The 20,443-nt window shown below is 47.4% G+C and overlaps 1 protein-coding gene across 5 annotated transcripts in view; it reads left to right on the top strand.

Moving 5' to 3' along the window:
• PTPRG (protein tyrosine phosphatase receptor type G) overlaps positions 1–20,443 on the top strand; it is a 698,698-nt gene that overhangs the window by 615,023 nt on the left and 63,232 nt on the right. For 2 of the 5 annotated variants that reach the window (XM_013052475.2, XM_004738287.3), the window contains 2 exons: positions 2,018–2,150; positions 14,672–14,755. In XM_013052475.2, the coding sequence (XP_012907929.1) occupies positions 2,018–2,150; positions 14,672–14,755 (217 nt within the window). The remainder of the gene's footprint in view (positions 1–2,017; positions 2,151–14,671; positions 14,756–20,443) is intronic. The other 3 variants (XM_013052484.2, XM_004738289.3, XM_013052481.2) reach the window with 2 other exon arrangements.

The following is a 20,443-nucleotide window of genomic DNA, read 5'->3' as shown; positions in this document are numbered from 1 at the left end:
CCTATAGGGCTCTGGCGGATGTGGCCTCTACTGCTCCATCTTGATCCCCTTCATTCTCATTCTCTCTGTCAAGAACACTCTTCTTCCCCTGCACTCAGCCTGGCGAACTCCCCTTCACCCTCCAGGTATCCATGTCACAAGCCCCCTCCAGAACCTTTAGGACCCTTAGGCTAGGATAGCTCTTCCCACTGTGCATAGCCCTTGGGCTCTCCCTGGTGTCCCATTCATCTTATCCTAATTCCTTGTTCTTGCGTCTGCCTCTCCCCCTTTCGGTGACTCCCACCCTGCAGCACAGGGCTGTTCCTGCCTGATGTCCCACAGCAACCCCATCCCCTAGCACCGTGTTGGGTACAGACTGGAGACTCCGCAAATAGCTACCTAATGAGAAATCGTGGAGCAAGGGGTCAAGAGCGATGGGCTGGCACAGTTATAAAATGTGAAATGCCGTGTTACGGTGTGTCATCAGAGCGTGCCTGCCTCTGTCTCCTTCCCTGTGAACCGGCCTCCATCTGGCCCAATGTGATGCACAGGGCTGTGCTTGAAACAAAGGAGGTGATCAAAGGAAGCTAGAAGAAGCCGGTGAAAAGCTCTGTATCACGCTTCTTCATTACTCAGGAGCCTTGCCTCTTTATAAATCTGCTTTCGGGGCCAATTATTTCTTTCCTGGGCAGCCCACCTTTTCTGACTTGGAAACCCAGACTGATTAGCCCCGCACCGCAGCCACCCTGCAGAGGGACACTCTGGGCTGGCTGAACGCTGGCCTCATTTTTGCAGAGCAGGAGGATCCTGGCTGAGCACAAGTCAGCCTGCAGTCAGCTGTAGATTTTTCCCCGGGGCTTCTCCCCCTGCTCACACTGAACTTTGCTTTCTCATCACCTGCCTCCCATGATTAGCCGTGAGCCCCCCTGCCCTTCCCAGCCCCGCACAGCAGCCATCGGAGCCTCATTTGCGCCACCTGGAGCTTTCCGGGCAGCTTCCCGACAGTATAAAGGAGAGTAGGTTCCTTCCGGAGGCTCCTGGGGACTTAGGAAGATCCTCGGGGCCTGTGAGAACCAGAGGGAAGAGCTGCTTGGGTAAGAGTCATCTGTGGACAAGAGAGAATCCCAGATCATTTCAGCCTGTGAACCTCTAGACGGGAGCAGAGCGGGCTTCCTGTCTCCAGTTGTCTATGAACTTTTAGAAGCGTGGGGGTGGGGAGTAATGGGAGGGGAGGGAAAGCTGGAGACTCAGGCTGTCCAGGGGTCTGAGGGTGGGGACTGCTGGGCAGAAGCGTCTTCGGTGCCCCCTGTGGACTGTGCTGTAATTGAGTCTATAAGTGGCTGGCTGGGACCCCAGGGGGGAGAGCGGCAGGCAGCCCTACCTGGAGTCCCGTGCCGCCCGCCACCCCTGCCCTTGCCCGGAAGCCTGGGAGCCCCAGGCTTGGAGGATTGTCCCACTACAACTTTATCTTTTAGGGAGAGGTGCTTTCCCCAAACAGAAGTGGGGGCAGGTACTAGAGGAAGGGGCAAGGGGTGCAAAGCAGGCAAAGAATAGAACCATTGTGGTTACAGCCAGTTATCTTAGCAAAACCCGTCCTGCCTTTCCTCCGGCCTTGGCGCTAGGGAACCTGAGAGGCTCCCAGCCACCTCCCACCACCACTCCAGCCCCTTTCCTGAGGGAAGTGTGATGCTGCGTTCAGGACAGAGCACATTTCTTCAGTGTATCCAGAAGCCGCTCTGGGTCGTAATGTTCTTGGAGTGGAGCTGGATGTCTCTCTCCTATGCAACTCTCTGCGAGAACATCTTGGCCTCCATCTGCGAGTCCTTCCCACTGGCCATTAGAGAAAAAGCCCGGCTTGGTCTGGGACTTGGTAGGAAACGGTGCCTGCTGCAGATTGCCCCTCTTGTCCTGGGACAGCCCAAACAGGCAGCCCTGTCCCCTGGAAGCCACCCCAAAGTGGAACAGAGCTCTGTGTCTTACTCTGGCTCCCCATTCCCCCTTGCCCCTGTCCTCTGACTGCCATGGTTTCTCTTTGCAGCAGAAAAGAACACCTCTGGAATGATAAGTCGTCCTTCTCCAGGGAGGATGGAGTGGATCATCCCTCTGATTGTGGTATCAGCCTTGACCTTCGTGTGCCTCATCCTTCTCATCGCTGTGCTAGTTTACTGGAGGTGAGTAAGCCAGGCTGTACCCACAGAGGGGATGTGGCGGGGCTAGGTTCTGCTATAAGCACGTTGCCCTGGGTGGGGCCGGCTATGGGGCGGGGAAGCCCAGGGCCTCTCATTTAGTAAGGCAAGGCAGCTGGAGTGTGTCTAGGGTCACCACCTGGGGGGTCTGCTTTATCTGGAAGCTGCTGGTGGGCTAGAGCCACGATTGAGATCAAGGCCCTGAGGCAGAGCTGCTGTGACTGAAAGCCAAAGGGTATTTTGCCTGGGAATCAGGGACCTCCACATTCAGACTAAGCCTTGATACTTGGTGGATTCAAACCCCATTTCCACCTTAAGCTTTAGTTCCTGAACCTGGAAAATGAGTTAAGTTTCCTAGCATTTCCAGGTTCTCCAGGGCCATGTTTCACTTTGCTGTATCTGCATAATGACCCTTCTTGACTTTAAGATTTTTGTGAAAGCCATTTGCTGGAAATCAGGTGATAGGGAAACATTGAGCACATTATGTGGCATTTATTACCCACAGTATAAAAACAGCTGATTTTTAAGTCCTTCCTGAGTTATCAGTGTCCTTGAACTGGTTCTCCCTGTTCCCCTGGGAAGGCTGCTTGCAGCTTCTCTTTAAAAGTTCTGTGTTTTCCAGCTACATTCTCTGAGGCAGCTTAACTGAGTGAGGCAGGCGGGCCCACTTGGTTGGGCCTCACCTCTCCGACTGCTGTAGGAAACTTCTGCCCTTGAACGAGCGTCCTCTGTGACGAACAGGTGTCCTGTTTCCATTCTTTTTTTCCCCTCTTGCCATTCACTGTGTTAATTTTGAGCTCCTATTATGTGCCAGACAGTCCTCCAGGACAGACCTCCTGGAGCTTACTGGAGATAGGCAATAAGCAAAGTACATAAGATATGTGATACTTAGTGATAGTAAGTGTATAATGGAGAAAACTAAATCTGGAAAGGGGAGGGGACTTCTGGGACTTGGGTTGAGTATTCCAAGTAGTTAAGATAGCCCTAAATGGCAAGTGATATTTAAGCAAAGACCTAAAGTGAGAGGGAGTCAGATGGGCTCCACTGGAGGCAGGTAACAAGCAAAAGAAACCGCATGTTCAAAGGCCCTGAGGCAGGAGTGTACCCAGCGCATTTCAGGAAGAGCAAAGAGAGATCAGTGTGGCTGGAGCAGGTGAGCATGGGGGAGAGCGGTAGGAGAGAGGGTCAGGAAGAGACTGGGTAGAAGGGAGTCATGTCATGTACAGCCTTGTGGGCCATTGTGAATACACTGCCTTTCACCCTGAGATAAGTAGGGTTTGCAATAGAATTGTGTTGTGATCTGACTTCTGGATTACCTAGCTGCTGTGTTGCAAAAAGCCTGAAGAGGATCAGGGGCAGCAGCAGGACGACCAGCTGGGAGATAAAACAAGTCCAGAAGAAGGTGATGAGGGGGTAGCAGTGCAGGTGGTAGGAAATAGTTGGATTTAGACCTCTTTTGAAGGTGGGATCGACAGAATCTGCTGGCAGAGGGCTGTGGGTCCCTGGGCCTATTCTCCATTCAGTAGAACCAGGGGATAAGGAAGGGTTCACCCCCAGCTTCCCCAGGTGTCTGATGGCAGCTGTAGCACTATAAATACAACAGACCAGCAAGATCATGTTTCGGGTTGAGCCTGGGAACACTAGACTCCCCTCCCTATTGTGCCTTCTCTAGAACAAGGTGGTTTGCAAACCGACATTGGTCTGGAGCCCACTGGTAAATGGGAAGCTGCCTGACATGGATTTAACTGAGCACATGGAAGTAAGAAAAGGTCTGCATTCTCCTCTCTTTGCTCTGCTCCGTACCGTTACATGGTTTTAATCATAGACCCTCTACACAGCAGAGCAGAGAGTATGCACAGCTGCCCCCAGGCTGGGCACTATCTATCGCTCAGCAGACCTGACATGAACAAGTTCCTGCCCTGAGCAGCTGTAGCAAAAACCTCAGGACTGTTTCTGACAGGCCCACCTCAGTCCTGTGCCTACTCAGGAACAGATCCCTGTGAACAGTGGCTATGTGGCCGAGCATCCATGGAGACCAGGCCAGCCAAAACACGCACGCTGACACTACAAGCTGCATTAGGGGCCTGTGTAATACGGTAATGAGAACTTTGAGACCCTTCTATTCAAGAGGCGTTTTCCCATTAGAAAATGACAACTGCCTATACTTTCAAAAAATTCGGTTTAAACAGAAAATATTTTGAATAATACTGGTTGTATAAAATGGATGATTTCTATCCTACATTTTACCAGTTTGGATATATCCCAAGCTTGATTTTTAGTAACCAGAAGTTTCAACATCAGTAGACTCTGCACACGAATGTTCATAGACTCTTCCTGCCAGTCCACAAAAGGGAATATGAAGGAGAATGTTCTTATGGTTGGAAGTGAAATTGAATGAGTAGTAGGATGCAGAAGTTGGCCAAGCACGAGAACAGCCGAGAGGAGACAAGGACCTATTTTTTGTTCGACGTTTTTGTTTCTCGTTAATGCGCAAGCAGGAGGCATTGGGGAGCTCACACAGAAAACTGGTTAAGTGCATTTCCCATTGGCGACACAGGTGTGAAGCTAGGACCGTGGTGCCCTTCCCCTGCCTTCTGAAGCACGGCGAGAGTGGAGGATTGCCAGACAGAGGTGACCTAAGTAGGGCATTGAGGCTGATGAAAGCCTTCTGGGTTATGTCCTCGGTGGCAGGTGTGCACCCGGGGTTGCAAACCAGCTCGCTGTGGTGGCCGTTTCTACAACCAAGGGCTGACCCTTTGCAACTATGCTCGTTCCTGAGTGTGTTGGAGTCCTTGATGCTGCAGTCGAATGAGCTTATGAGACAGTAGCAATGAAACCTGAGCTCTCTGATTTCTTTTCCTCTACCAGTATACCCTTGTCCTATGGTGTTCATGCTTGCTAATGTTTCCCAGGTCCCTTTTTATGTGCCAGGCATCATGCCCAGTGCTCAGATGGTACCATCTCCTGTGATTCTTCAAGGAAACCTTAGGGTAGGGACTACTATGATCCCCATTTAAGAATGAGGAGCTGAGAGCTCATGGAGGTGCTGTAGGAAGGGGTGGGCCCTGGTTTTGACCATAGGTCCTCTTCACTCTAGAATTCATAACCTTACTGAAGCATCAGGGTGCTGGTCTCCAACGTAAATACTGTGAAAGCTGAGCATGACCGACATTCAGCAAAGACAACCGGAGGTGGGATTAGTGGGCCTGTTGTGCCACCACCTTCCTGTGAGCCTCCCCTGCCAGCTTTGACCAGGGAAAGTAAAGGAACTAAGGTTTGTGGAAGGCCCACTATGGGCTAAGCAGTGCGAGTATTCCCATCTACCATGTTGGGATTTACAAAAATCTATTTCACAGTACCTTAAGCACAGGGAGAAAAAAATCCATTGATTCATGGAATGGAATGGTTTGGAGCATCAGGCCCACCTAGACAGATGAGATGGAATGAGGATAGAAGGGCTTGGCTTGGGTTGTATTCCTGTGTTTGTCACTCCCTTTGTCTCGAGTGTCTGCTCTCCCTGTGTTGGCTTTTCTCTGTGGCCCTCTGTTTCCACATGGTGGCCTCTGGCCCATGTCAGACCTACATCCTCCCATGCCGGTAGAAAGGGAGTTTCTCTTCCCTAACCGTTCCGCTTAAATCCCCAGATGGTGTCTCTTGGCAGACTCAGGTTATTTTCACCCCTAGAACCTTCTGGAGCAGAGGGAATAAAGACTTTGGTCAGACCTGGCTCAGAGATGAACTCTGGAGCCCAGAAGTGAGGTCTTTGCCATCATAAACCACATGCACCGAGAATGCACAAGGGAGGTTTTCCCCAAGGACCCTCAAAGCCCAGAAAGGGGACCGGATGCAGGTGTCAGGCAGACAGAAGCAGCCCGTGTCCACACTGGGAGATTGGAATGAGGAGGGGAGGGATTTCCGCTGAGAAAAAAGGATTCAGACTTGGAAGGCAGAGAATGACGCAGTCAAGTAGGAGGAAAGGAATAAGGTAAGCACGGGAGCTCAGCCTGTAGAGTCTCCAGGAGGACTGCGGTGCCATGAATGCATGGGCCATGGAGAGGAAAAACAGGCCACTTCCAGTCCCATCTCAGCTGTAGGATTTCTAGAGCCGGCAGACAGCAGTTGACAAGTATCATGTTGTCGAAGAAAGGAGAAAGTGGTTTCTAAAATTGCATGGGCACGGGATCCCGGTGCACCTTCTCTGTTCATGCCGTGTTTCTGCCATGCCTGCTGCCCATCATGCTAGGCCTGGGGATCGGGGGATGAGCTTTCTCCCAAGAGTTGGGGGAAGCAGACGAGTCCATAAAATGGAGTATAGAGAATGTTTGGAGGCTGGAATCCAGGGTGCTGTGCTGGCACAAAGGTAGGACTTTATCCAGGCCTAGAGAGGTGGTGGCAGTTTCAGAGAAAGCTCCCTGGAGGGCTGATGTCCACCCTGGGTCTTGGAGAGCAAGCAGCTGGAAGCTAGCAAGAGGGTGTACAGGTCTGGAGAGAAGCCGGCCAGTCGTAAGCGTGTCCCCGTGTCCAGCATCACTGGAGCAGAGTATGGGGATGGCAAGAGCCAGACCCTGAAGGTTCTGGGTATTACCTGAAGGGATACGTACCTTATCTGAAGCAGGTTGGAAAGGCATGCGGGAACCACGTGACAGGAAGGTAACAGGAGAAAGCAGCCATGCTATGTAGGGCTGAGGGGGCAGCACAGGCCTGGAGGCACCCAGGCTGGATTTGGAGCCGGCTCCGGCATTCACTACGCATGGCCTCCGAATAGGTGTCACTAGCAGGGGTATAGTTATTCCCAAAGGGGTGAAAATGGGTATTTAGGAGGTTCAAAACAAATAATTTTTATATATATATAGAGAGAGAGAGAGCTCAGGTATATAGTGCCCAGATACACAGCAGGTTCCTGGTGTATATCCTGGTGTATTCCAGTGGAGGGCAGTGATGAGGAAGCAGTCTGCTTCAGGATGTGCCCATGTCGGGAGGAGCACAGGCTGGTGTGTGGAGGTGTTGAATCTTCGTACGGTCCACCTGAAACGGATAGAACACTATTCTGCTAATTCACTGGAATTAAAATAAGAGCTTTGAAAAGGGCCCCCTAGGAGAGGGGCCAAGGGGGGACAGAGGACAGAGGAGCTGGGTCTTTGACAAAACGATTCTACCACCTTCAGCTTCTCCATCTGCAAAACAATTAAGAAATGTGTCCCTTGGGCTCACTGTGGGAGAGGGTGACCCCAGCACCTGGCAGGTGGCAAGTAAGCCACAGTGGCTCTGTTACCCCCGACTTCGGAGAGAAATTAGATCGTAATTTTGGGTCCTGGTGTGCCTAAAAAGTTGTTCTCTGATAGCCTCAGATTGACAGATCTCAACAAAAGCTGTCCCCTAAGTGTAACCCGTGTGTAGTCCACTTTCTGATAGTGGGTCCTTGCTCAAAGCATTGCTTGAAAATAGCTTTTGGAAGTTCCTTCTAGAGTTCATTCTTTTGAATACCAGTAGTACCAAGTATTTATCCTAAAAATAGCTAAAAGTCACGTGTCTGGAGCTAAATATAGTATAAATGTAGGTGAACCAACTGAGGAGAACCACTTTGGGCCAAAAAAGGAAAGCTTAATGAGATAGGTTCCTTTGACACTCCCAATGGGCCTAGAGGCCATTCTGGAGGAGCCCGTCCCTAAGTGACTAGGTTAGAGGCATGACTGACCCACCACCCGCCCTCTCTGAAGCCCCATGGTCAGCCTACTTCACTTGGGATTGGTTTCATGAGCCTCCGTAGATGTAACCTAACACCCTCGTGGTCTCACCACTCAAAGTTTCCTTGTCACCTATGTGTAGTCTCATGGAGCTGCACAGCCCTCTTCCACCTGTAGCCTCTCTTCCTGGGACATGTGTTTCCCAAATGGCTGCCACAAGGTAGAAAAATCAAGGAGGCACCTTGTTTTCAACCGCATGACCCAGAACTGGAATCCCACAGTTCCATTTGCTCACCATGGGCCAGAGAGGGTCATCCAGCCCCAAGGACACAGGCTAAGGTGGAGAGCACATGGATGTTGCTTGAGTGGCCAGAAGTATCCTTCATAATTCAGACCCACTAGCATCATTTAGCAAAGAGTAAGTTTCCTTGAAGGAACAACTTTGGAGGTCAATCATTAGGTGAGTCTCATTACTCCATCTTTGGCCCAAACTAGAAAATATGGTAGGGACCTGTTTCCTATACCGCCTCCCCAACTGGAAGATTCATAGAGGCCCCCTGGGGACTATTTGAGCAGTGTCTTTACAGGTAGCAACATGGGTCTGGGGAAGAACCTAATTTCTGAGCATTTGTTAGCTCAGATGTCACAGGTAGGGTGTCACAGTTCTTAAGTGCTCCTTACGAGGATCTGCATTGAATTTCGGTAGGGACCAAAATCCCTAACCATGCAGAAGTGGCTGTGAGGCTAGCAAGAAATGCATGCAAAATGTTTTGGAGCAAAGGCTGGGGTTGTAGGGCAGCTGATAAAGATAAAATCAATAGTCACGGTTTGTGTCCTTTTGTAAATGGTGCCGGGAGTGTGCCTTTTAAATATTGTAATCCACAACCCTGCAATGGTTCAGAGCTGTAAGAATGTATAGGAATGAGGAAGAAGCCCTAAATCGAGTAGTTTTTGAAGTCTGCCATCTCGGCCTTACTACTCAGGATGAAAACAAAAGGCACCTTTTGAGTTTCTAACAGTCAGAAACTCATTCCAAGAGCTCCAGATCCCCTGTCTTACCAAGACAAGCTGTTTACATGGCACCAGTGTGCTGACATTCCTGAAAAGACAGGGAGACGCACAGCTGCTGCCACTCAGGAAGGAGAGGAACGTTTTTTGGAAGGTTTCTTTCTGATTTGCATAACTTGAGGTAGAGGCTGGGCGAAGAGCTCTGTGCAGACGGCCCAGACACTGTGCCTGGGGTACAGCTTGTTCATTACCCTGCTTTGTAGCATCGCTTAGCTACCGTGGGCAAGCCCTTCGTGTCCACGGAGAACTGGGAGTATGGACAAGTCATTTAGAATTTTGTTTTTCTTGTGACCTTGAGGAAAATTGCTCTGAAGGTAGCTTTTTTCTCTTTAAGCAGAATTGCACACCTAAAATGAGTTCATATCTCTTAAGGCCTTATAGCCAAGAATCTTTTCTCGAATCTTCACCATATTGTGTGTGTGCTTAGCGGATGACGTTGCCACCTGATCAGCATTCAAATCCTAGGAATTCCTGCATTTTGCAGCTCAGAAAACCAAGAACTGGTGAAATCAGGTGACATGCCCAAGTCAGTGTTAATTTCTGGTGGATCCTGGATTTCAGCCCAGCCACTTTCTTAATCATGAGCTTATTTTGCCTAAATGAGGACTAGCATGTCCAAAGGCATTTTCTTCTTTGCACAGCCTGTTTTGATAGCACGTTTGTTTAAAAAAAAAAAAAAATCTGTGGTTTACATTTGCCAAGTCATGTGGAAGAAAACTTTACAGGACCAACTATAATTTCAAGGGTTTGAAAAACAGAGTAAGTTGGGATATTGAATCAGATAACCTGTGTGTTTTTTCTTATACCAGCTGATCAGTGCTATATTACTTTGATGTCAAGTTTGGGCATCTCATTGACCATAATTCTAGCTTGAAAAACTTTCCAGAAATGTAGAGCAGCTTTATCTATCTATTTATTTATTTATTTATTAAGATTTTTAATTTATCTGACAGAAAGCAATAAGCAGGGGGAGCAGCAGAGGGAGAGGGAGAAGCAGACTCCCTGCTGAGCAGGAAACCCAATGCAGGACTCAACCCCAGGACCCTGTGTTTGTGACCTGAACCGAAAGCAGACGCTTAACCAACTAAGCCACCCAAACATCCCCATAGGGCAGCTTTAATTCTCTCATTGAAATAGGATTTAGTTAACCATATGGACTCTGGAGCCGAAAACTGGAAACTCTTAAGTGATTAAGAGTTGGTTGGTAGCATCCAACCCAGGTTTGTTAGTGGGTATTAGGAAGGTTTCATGATCTGATCTGAGAAATGTTTGTCCCCCTTCAGCACATGACTGAGCCATCTGTAAATTCTGTGGTAGATCAGTCAACACCAGTTTCACCTCACAGGCAGAGGGGAAAGGTCTCTTTTACTCCCACCTTTACACTGGGAGAAATTTTGCTATGTGCTGATGCCTCCTCATTGAGAATGCCATTCACGAAAACAAGTGAGTTTTGTTTATGTTGCAATTTTTTTTTCCTTCCCTGGATGTTCAGTGGGAGACAGCATACTAAATCAGAGGGGATGCAGACCCCAAATTGTGGCGGGGGGTGGTAATGCTGGTATAATGGAGGCTCCAGAAAACAGATGCATATGAATGTTGAGTGGAGGCAGGTGGTGATACCCCTCTCCTGATCACGGAGAGACAGCACACGTGCCCCTGTGGAGCAGGGATCCCTCCTGGATTCCCACGGAGTGGCCTTGAGCCCAGGTCCAGGCTCTCCACACATCTGCTCTAGCAGCCAGCACTTCCAGCTTTACCCCAATGACTGCACTCGGTCTAAGCATTTGTCCCCCTCCAACCCAGGGAAGTCACAAAGGAGACAGATGCCATTAAGAGTGCTGTCTCCCGGGACGCCTGGGTGGCTCAGTTGGTTAAGCGACTGCCTTCGGCTCAGGTCATGTTCCCTGGCGTCCTGGGATCGAGTCCCACATTGGGCTCCTTGCTTGGCGGGGAGCCTGCTTCTTCTCCCTCTGCCTCTGCCTGCCACTCTGTCTGCCTGTACTTGCTCTCGCTTCTCTCTCTATGACAAATGAATAAATAAAATCTTTAAAAAAAGAGTGCTGTCTCCCATGCATGTGACCGTGACCATAAATACCTATCACGGTAACCAGTAATTGTGGAATCGGTACAAAGTAAACGTTCTATTTCATCCTCCTAGCAGACCTGGGTGGGTGCTAAGGGGTCTGGACTACATCATCTTCTTCCCAAAGGTGGAAACTGAGTCCAGAAGGGGAATGACTTGCCCAGGATCACAGAGCTGGTGTGTTTTAGAAGTATTTAAATCTAGGGTTTTGTTTTGTTGACGTGAGTCCCTTTATGGCTGGCCAACTTATTCCTTCCTTAGTTGCTTGTTCATTCAAAGATGTTTTTAAAGCATGTGGTTTGTGCCAGGCACAGGCGATTCAGCAAGAAGACCAAGTTCCTGTCTTCAGGCAGCTTGTAGGCTAATGGGGGCGATGAGCAGGTAAAGGAAGGTAATCTGAAATGCAGGTCCAAGGCCTGTTTTATTTAGCTGATCCATGGTTTTCAAAAATCTGAATTGTTTAGAAAATTGGACGATGTTACTTAAAACTTCAGCTGTCTGGGTTCTCCTGATGAATTGGGTGAGGTGGCAATGTTGTCACCTTCTCTTGTGGCATTAGTGGGCTGGATAGAGCTAACCATGGGGATCTCTTTTGGGGGAGAAGGGCACCCGCTGGCCAGCCTGTCAGTCTCTACCCTCCCCTGTCCCCTGCGTTTGGGTTCCCATGAGTTGCAGTTGTGACTTAGGGAGAATGGGATGGGCTCTGACCACTGCGAGGGCAGGGTGGGAATGAGACCAAGCCAGGGAAGGCTCCTTGGAGGAGAGGATGTTGAGCTGTGATTTTCACAGAACAGAGCAGCCACAAGTGCTCTGGCAGAGCTCTGTGTCAGAGCTGACAGCGAGGCACTTGGTCCTTGCAAGATCCGTATTGCCAGAGGGGAGATGTGGTCACACGGCCCCTTGTCCATGCAAAATAAAGTCTGCTTTTTTTTTTTTTAAAGATTTATTTATTTATTATTATTTATTTATTTATTTATTTATTTATTTATTATTTGACCGAGAGATCACAAGGGAAGCAGACTCCCTGCTGAGCGGAGAGCCCAATGTGGGGCTCAATCCCAGGACCCTGAGATCATGACCTGAGCTGAAGGCAGAGGCTTTAACCCACTGAACCACCCAGGCGCCCCATAAAGTCTCCTTTTGTGCGTAGAATCAGATGCTTTGCTAGGGGATTCAGCCTGTGCAAAGGCACTGGGTTAGTCCACTGTGCTCTTAGGTGGCTTGTGTGTGGAAGGGAACGGGAACGAAGAGTAGGTTTATATGTTTTAACCAAGTCTAGAGAAATCCAGGTTTCCAGCTCACACTTTGTGGTGGCTTTGTGCAATCACCTTTATCTCTTCTGCAAAGAGACTGCTCAAGGTACCCCTGGTATTCCAGGCATCACTTTTTCTTTAAAAACTGGTGACTGCCCATGTCCCTCACCCCCTCCTGGAACCTGAATCTGTGGCCAGAGTTCAGGAATTTTTTTTTTAATCAGGAATAATTTTTTATGATTCAACCCATCAAATCCTGACAATGTGTCAAGCCAGTGGGGAGAGCTAAAGCGCTTTGCATGATCGCAAAGCATGGCTTGCCTTGGAGGGCTCGGGTTGATGACATGGCAATGCTAAGCTGTCTTTGCTCTGAGACGCTAAAAGGCATGGGGGTGGGGAACCATCTGAGGTCCCCAGCTGTTCCTTGAGGTGGGCACTGCTTTTCCTTTGCCCCTGCAGCTGCGTGCCGGGGATCTGGGTCACGTGTCAGCTAATGCTGCCGATCCCAGGCAACTTTCTGCTCGATAACTGTTTCCCAAATGGCTACTCGGGGGCCTTTCAGAATTCACAAGAACTGTCAGTTGTTATAGTAACCGGCCCCCTGCTGTCGAGTTGGCCCTGAGATGCCAGTCGAAGCTCTTGGAACAGACTAACACGTAGTCATTAGACAAAAGCAGGGAGAGATTCACTGCTGAAGGTTGCCATTTAAACATACTCCATGACACTGAAAAGAAGGGATTGGTTCTGTTAAGGAGAAAATGGATGGATACGTTTTTTAAAAGCAAACTGACTTTTCAGGAAAGGGAAGCTCCTGTGTTGAGTCTCTTGCTACATAACCAATACCTGTCTTCGGGTTTCTCACAACGAAGTGTCCTCTCTCGCAGGACCGTTTGTGTCTGGCCTGTGGGCTTGCTCGGGTGGCCCCCGCAATTATTCCAGATATTAGTTATTGGTTTTGTGGCATTTGCTTCTCAGCGACGTGTTGTCAGTTTACGGGTGGTAGTTTTAAGCGCCTGTGATTGTGTGTGAGGAAAAGCTGCGGAGATAGCCGGCTCAGCTCCAAAATTCCCGAAAGAGTGAATCTGGCAGAATTCAGAGTAAGGCTAAGGGTTGAGAAGAAGTCTAAATATTTTAGGAAGCTGCAAATTTCAAGTTTCTATGAAGATTTGCAAAAACACTCCAACACGCTCGTGATTTCTTCAGATTAATGTTCATCGCTGCACCAAGTACGTTCGTGATGTTTGGAGGACAGTTGTAGTTCCGGAATGTTCTCAACAGAGGGAGACAGGGAGTTCTGAATTACTGCGGGCTCCCTGTCCCCCACCCTGACCCACACAGGCTTTTTACATCCTACTCCCAGCTTTCAGCTTCTCCAAATTTTGGTTCCTGTGCCAAGCACTTTTACCCAATATAGAGGCTAATGATTATCAATATAAATGAAAGGTAGTATTAAAAGATAAGAGAAATCTAACCTTGAGAATTCAAGGATGTTCATCCCAGAGTAAAAAGTACCAGGTGAATCAAAAGCTCTCCAGTGTTCTTGGGAATCACACCTGAATTCAGAGTTGTGAGTCGGGCTCAACAGAACTTCCAATGAAAGAGAACTTTGTAGCAAGTCTGCCTTTGCTGTTCTATCAACAGAGTTTGGAAAGAATAGGAATCATTCCAGTGTGAAACCCTATAGTCTAGGTTATTAGGGAAGTAAATGTAATTGAGCAAACACCTTCCAGTGTTACTATGGAACAAAAAATTTATCTTGCAAGAGCTAAAAACAAGACTCAGATGCTGTCGTTATTAAGTTTTACAGGGAAACAGAACGTCAGACCAGGTACATAGATGTAACTCGATGACGGCTTCCCTCCAATTCCCCGTCTGGTTTGTGAATCTGGGAAGTGTCCTGAGAGGAGAGGCATGCCTGGGGAGAAGACAAGACCCGGATTGGTCTAAAGACACCACATTCACGTACATTTGCCACAGACAGAGGGGAGGTTCAGATGATCCCCAGGACATTCTTGCTGAGTTCTATTGACTTTAATGGTGTTTTAAATGATGGCATTTGCCAAAGGATCTTCCCAAAGGTGGAAGGTTAAAAGTATGAATGGGAAAATCCAGTCATGATTGGATTTGCGATAGCATTACCTACCATCAACACCAGGAGTCCTACAGGTTTCCAACCTGTAACCACCACTTTTAAGAGCAAAGTTCCCATTTTCCTATTCCTTAAGGAACCGCAAAAAAATCTTGATAAACCCAGTCCCCTTTATGTGTAAGCTTTCTCTTTTGAAAATGCCCCAGATTCGGACCGATGGTGGGTATGTTTGTGTTAGGTGGGAGGGAGGGCATTCATGTGGAACTCTTGGTGGTCGATTGAAAGTACTGTCTTCTATACCTGTTCTCTTTTGTTTTTTGTCTGTTTAGAGGGTGTAACAAAGTAAAGTCCAAGGGCTTTCCCAGACGTTTCCGTGAAGTGCCTTCTGGGGAGAGAGGAGAGAAGGGGAGCAGGTGAGGGGCAGTCAAGCTTAAGCGGGGGATGCCTCTTTGGCTGGGACTGGCTTGCTGGATTTTTGTTTTGTTGCTCTGGGGATGAAAGTCCTGTAGACAGCACAGAACTGCAACTTACCTGTCTTACTCCAACTCCCAAAAGTAAGAATTACAAATACCAACATGGCTTGTGGGTAGCTGGTAGCAATGAAAGTATGTCCCGCGTGTGCTTGCTGTGCTTTATTTGGCGGTTTCGGGGTGGGGGGTGTTTATTTCTAGAAGGGGACATACTGGAATGTTCTATGTTGGTGTGTCTGTATGCCAGTTGCATCCATTATCTTTCCAAAATTTCAGATGTTTGCATGTTTCAGAGCTGTAAAAAAATGCATGCATTTAGCCTTACAAGTGAAAAATATCTTTTAGAAATCTAAATGTATACATAAGCTAAGGAAGAAGAGTAGGAAAGGAAGAGAGAAGTGAGCTAATGGAGATAAAGGACGTGTTTTTCCGTAAGAGTGAAATTTTTTAAAAATAAAAGCACACACGTTCTAGGTGGCTCGAATACTGGGGAAAATTCTTGTCCTGGAATGATTTATAGCAAGCCTTTAGAAATCCTGATCATGTGATCTTAATCACCCCACATGGGCCTCTTGATAATATTTTTATAAGGCTTATCTATACAAACTCTACTTAATATGGTAATTAATATTTTAATATTGCCAATTACAATAATTCCCTAATACTGTGTTGTGAGTAGTTTTCTTATTACTTTCAGTGAACAAATTTATAGTATTTACCTCAGAGTTTTTACATGGAATGATTCATCTGCCTTGGTTGAGGATAAGTCAGATCATTGAGATAAAATTTTAGATACCCATCGACTCTAATCAGGTATACTTAGGAGATCTGAGAAGGTAGAGTACAAGAACTATGGAAGATGAATGAGAAATTCTATGATCTATTCTCTTTGAAGCTACATGGTATGGTTTTGACCTTATAGGGAAAAGGTAGACACTGGTAATATAATTATTCTTTCTAAGATCTTTCTACTTTTTATTTCAGTGTTCTAATCTGTTTCCAAAACTTTTTACAGTGGTAAAAAGTGAAACAGGAAACCCCTCTGCATAGCTTTAGCTCAATCCCAAGTTCTTGTCGTAGAAAGTACCTTCAACATCACGTAAATGCCTAGTATTCGTGCCCAGTCTGTCATGATGTGTTTCTGACTGTAACACAGTACAGAGTGGCTCAGCTCGCAGGCTCCACAGAGATAACGCCCATCTAATTCTAGGTTCTCTTCAGACACGATGCCACAGCTAGGTGGCCTGTGGTTAACTCTGATTTATGTTCCTAGCCCCAGATGCGGGAATGGCTTATTACAGATGTATTTTAGTTCCTAGGAGAGTGTATTTTGTCCCACACTGCCCACTCTCTCTGGTTTCTTCTCCACTTCTGAGTGCCAGAAGCTTGGGGAGAGCACGATGACTTTCATTTAGATCTAGAAGTTAAGTACTGTCCTGGAAAGCTCTAAGTGTTTGTACAATCCACTGATTATGAATCCCATGTTTTACTTTACCTTGTTGATCATGTAGTAGCAAAGACAGACAGACCTTGGCTCAGCGAGAGACAGGTTCTCACCGTGCTCTACCTCTTCCCAGCTGTGGGACCTTAAGCAACTGAACAAAGCCCTCTGAGCCTTGTTGTCATCATCTAAGGGTAGGTCCCATCATCTAAGTGATAGTTCCTTTTCATGGGGTTGTTGCGGAGAGGAAATGATGGAGTACATGTGAAGTGCTTAGTGCCTGTAATATATTTCCCCACCCAGAGATGGGACGACAGAGACTCTGAGAAGTTACTTGTCTGGGCTCCGTAGCTGTGGTGGCTGAGGTGGGACAGTCCCGTGGTAGTCTGAGTCCTGAGCGGCGCCTCTTCTCCTCACTGCTGGATGGGCTTTTCTAATCAATCCATAATGAAGAGTGGGCCAGGGAGAGATCCTGTCCTCCAGGGGCTCAGATCACGCTCGTTCCTTAGGCGGTTGCCCTGCCATTGTCCGTTCCTCCGGAGCCTACAGTTCCTTGTTCCTCTTGACGGCTGTGTGTGCTGAAGACCACCAGCTCTCTCTCCCCTCTCCTCCCTCCTTCTTTATCCCAGGAGCCTTAGCAGCAGCCTCCTGACCCAGTTCTATCCTCTGCTGCTCTATAAAAAGCCTCCCAGAGAACAAGGGCCCCGCCCTCCTCTACCAGGCTGCAGGTGCTTCCGGGAAACAGGGCCGTCAGCCTCTCATCTCCTGCCATGGCCTCTTTTTATCCACTCTCATTTCCTGTCCTGGTCTGCATCCTGTCCAAAATGTGGCAGGAATCAGGAGAAGAGCCCCAAAAGCTGCCTGAATAGCAACCCTCCAGACACTTAACAGTAGCTGTTGCAAAGTCTATGCACACAAACCGCAGGGTAAGAGCCATCTGCCCGTTTGGTCTGACCTCACTTGCCTTGAAGGATCCCCGCCCACAGTGGACAGAGCCCGTGAAGGCCAGACACTGGCTGCAAGAAGTGATAGCCGATTATCCCCCGCCAGAACGGAGAAGGAAAAAAATAAATAAAAATCAGACCCAGGGACGCCTGGGTGGCTCAGTGGGTTGAAGCTTCTGCCTTCAGCTCAGGTCATGATCTCAGGGTCCTGGGATCGAGCCCTGCATCGGGCTTTCTGCTCAGCAGGGAGCCTGCTTCCCCTCCCGCCCCCCGCCTGCCTCTCTGTCTACTTGTGATCTCTGTCTGTCAAATAAATAAATAAAATCTTTAAAAAAAAAATCATGGGGTGCCTGGGTGGCTCAGTGGGTTGAAGCCTCTGCCTTCAGCTCAGGTCATGATCCCAGAGTCCTGGGATCGAACCCCGCATTGGGCTCTCTGCTCAGAGGGAGCCTGCTTCCTTCTCTCTTTCTGCCTGCTTCTCTGCCTATTTGTGATCTCTGTCAAATAAATAAAATCTTTAAAAAAAAAAATCAGACCCAAGTATTTAATTTTTCAATAACACAGTGATTGACTTAAATTATGCATAGGTCATACTTGATGCACTTGAAAATGAAAGAGCTTAATATTCTATATACCCCCCCATCTCCGTCTGGTCACCCACCTCAGCTGACTCCCGCAAATAGGTAACCTCGACTGCTGGTTTGTCATCCTTCTTCCGGACATTGGGGGCAGGCTGTGTGAGCAAATAGGAACCTCTATCCGCAGACCTTTCACATGGTAGAACGCTGGTACACCTTGCTTGTTTGACTTAATGCACTTTTCTCTAGGTGTCTATGGTTTCCTCGTTCTTTTTCATGGAACCACACTATTCCTCTCTACAGTTGTCCTGATTTATTTCAGCAATCCCGTATGGCCGTCATTTGGGTTGTTCCCAGTCTTTTGTTATTACAAGCAGTCAAGGTGAATAACTTGATGTCCTTGTGCAAGTGGAGGGTCTGTGTGTAGGATAGAGCCAGGAAATGGGCTGTGTCAGGAGCGATAGGCATTTGTAATTTAGATGGATGGCGCCAAATTGCCCTTCTTGGTGCCACACGCAGGGCAGCTTCTCTCAGCAACACACAGGAGTCCCTGTTTCCCTACACCTTACCCAGCACCGTGTGTTGTCAAACGGGCGGTGATTTTTTCCAACCTCATGGGTGGGGGGGAAATGGTACATTAGTATAGTTGGACAGTTTTTTCTCTTCTCATGAGTGAGGCAGAGTACCTTCCGTGTTGGTGTCCTTTGTGTTTCTTTTGCCCTAAACTGTAGGTCTTTTGCTCATTTTTCCTTTGCATTGTTGGTCTTTTTCTAATCGAGAGAGATGACTGTCAGCAATCAGGGTTGCAGATATTTTTTTCCTCATCTGTGGTTTGTCTCTGAACTATATTCATGCTGTTTCCTTGACACCATATACTCAAATTTCCCCATAAACTTCTTTGTTGGTTTCCAGATTTTGTGTCTGCATTAGAAAGTCTTCCCCATTCTGAGATGACTTATTTTAGTACTCTTATGGCTTCAAAGTTTAATGTTGAATTCTTAAATCATTTGGAATTTGACCTGGTTGATAGTGTGATGTCTGGATCAACTTTTCTCTTTCCCAGATGGTCCCAAGTATTTAGAAAGTACTAAATAGGACTGTTTAGTGAAAAGACATGTCCTACCTCGCTAAATCCTGAAAATAACACTCTTCCTGGTGAAGTATGACTGACTTAACATGTTCATGAGATAGTTGCCAATAAGTGTTTACTGGAACACTGTATGTTACAGATGTTGAATCATGTGCAGGGAATAAAATGTGAGTTTTCATTTCCCACCTCCTGCCCAAAAGGAGTCAGACCATCCTGTCCCCATTAAGTGCCTCCATCCATGCTGGATTGTGTCCCTGCCTTCAAACAGTGGCAAGGGGAGGCGGAGAGTCCCTTAAGCCTCAGTCCAAAAATTGAGAACATTCCAGGACAGTTACCTCAAAGCTCCCGACTTGAAGCCTTCTTCTGGGTAAGAGCTCAGAGGACTGGGCAGTGCTGTTAGAGCTCCCTTGCTGAAAGCCAGTCACGACATAAAAACTGCTCTGTTCATGTTCTCGGTCTGGTCAAAATGTGGTTTATGAAATGACCTCTGCTGTCTTATCTCCTGGAAAGCATTAGCACAATTTCAGTCATTCCTAGGACTCTCTGAGGATTGCTTGGCAAACTTAATATTGAACATGAAAGTGTATTGTGCTGAGACCACTTAGGTGCATATAATTTAATTTCCTCCCACATTCCTCAGTCAGTAATTGCAAGCACTTTGTATCCTCCAGTGAAATTCTTGCTGCAGAAATCAGATTTTTGTCACTTGCAGCTATAATAAGAGTTGAATGGGCCACCTCTCCTGACCATGTGAGGTCTAAAATATTTTGAAACCTCTTCTCGTTTGATACACATATCCTCTCTCACACCTCATCCATCTTCATAGTTTTTGGTTCACTTTTCCTCTTTCCTTCTTCCCTTCCTCTCCTCCTCACCTCTGACCGGCTGTACTTGTCTAAGGTATGACAACCATATGTCCCAGGATTTCCAGAATTGCCCCGATGTGAAGTATGTCATTTGATGATTCCCAAAAGTACTTTGATATTTGTCAGATCACATGTGCCTTTTACGTTTTGGAGACTATGAAAATGAGCAGTGCAGTTCCGAATTCTTCTTTGTAGAAGATTCTGTCCTGGGAAGATAATACAGAGATAAACGGAGTTATACAAACAATCCTTTCACATACAGTAAAGGGAACTGAACGGCAAGTGAGTGGTGGCAGCCGGGAAACAAATGTCCGCTCCGAACTTAAAGTGGGCTCTTTTCCAAGCGGGACCCAGGAGTTACTGCAAGCAGACTCTCCCCTTTGAGGAAAAGCCCAGCAATGCCCACAGGCTTTTCCTTCTATTGTTGTCTTTGTCACTTCAATTTCCAGAAACATTTTGCCCTAATAAATCAATCCCCGTCTTTTTAACACAGCCCGCAATCATCTTCCTTGAAGGCATGTGAATGTTCTCAACTTTCTGTTTATAAGTGGCTCTTATTCATACATGGTTTACTATAACAGATCCATTCACAAAAGTAAATATTAATGTGCTTTCTGTAGTCAACAGCATGAAAATAAATGGGATTATTAGCAGGCATGGCACTGTAAATTTAAATGAGGGCAGTATATAAATCAGTTAAGATTGCTTAATT

The sequence above is a fragment of the Mustela putorius genome, unplaced genomic scaffold (genome assembly GCF_011764305.1).
Source record: "Mustela putorius furo isolate JIRA1106 unplaced genomic scaffold, ASM1176430v1.1 tig00000095_pilon_pilon_pilon, whole genome shotgun sequence".
NCBI lineage: Eukaryota > Metazoa > Chordata > Mammalia > Carnivora > Mustelidae > Mustela > Mustela putorius.
Note: the sequence above shows the minus strand (reverse complement) of the source record. Positions and strands in the feature narration are given on the sequence as shown.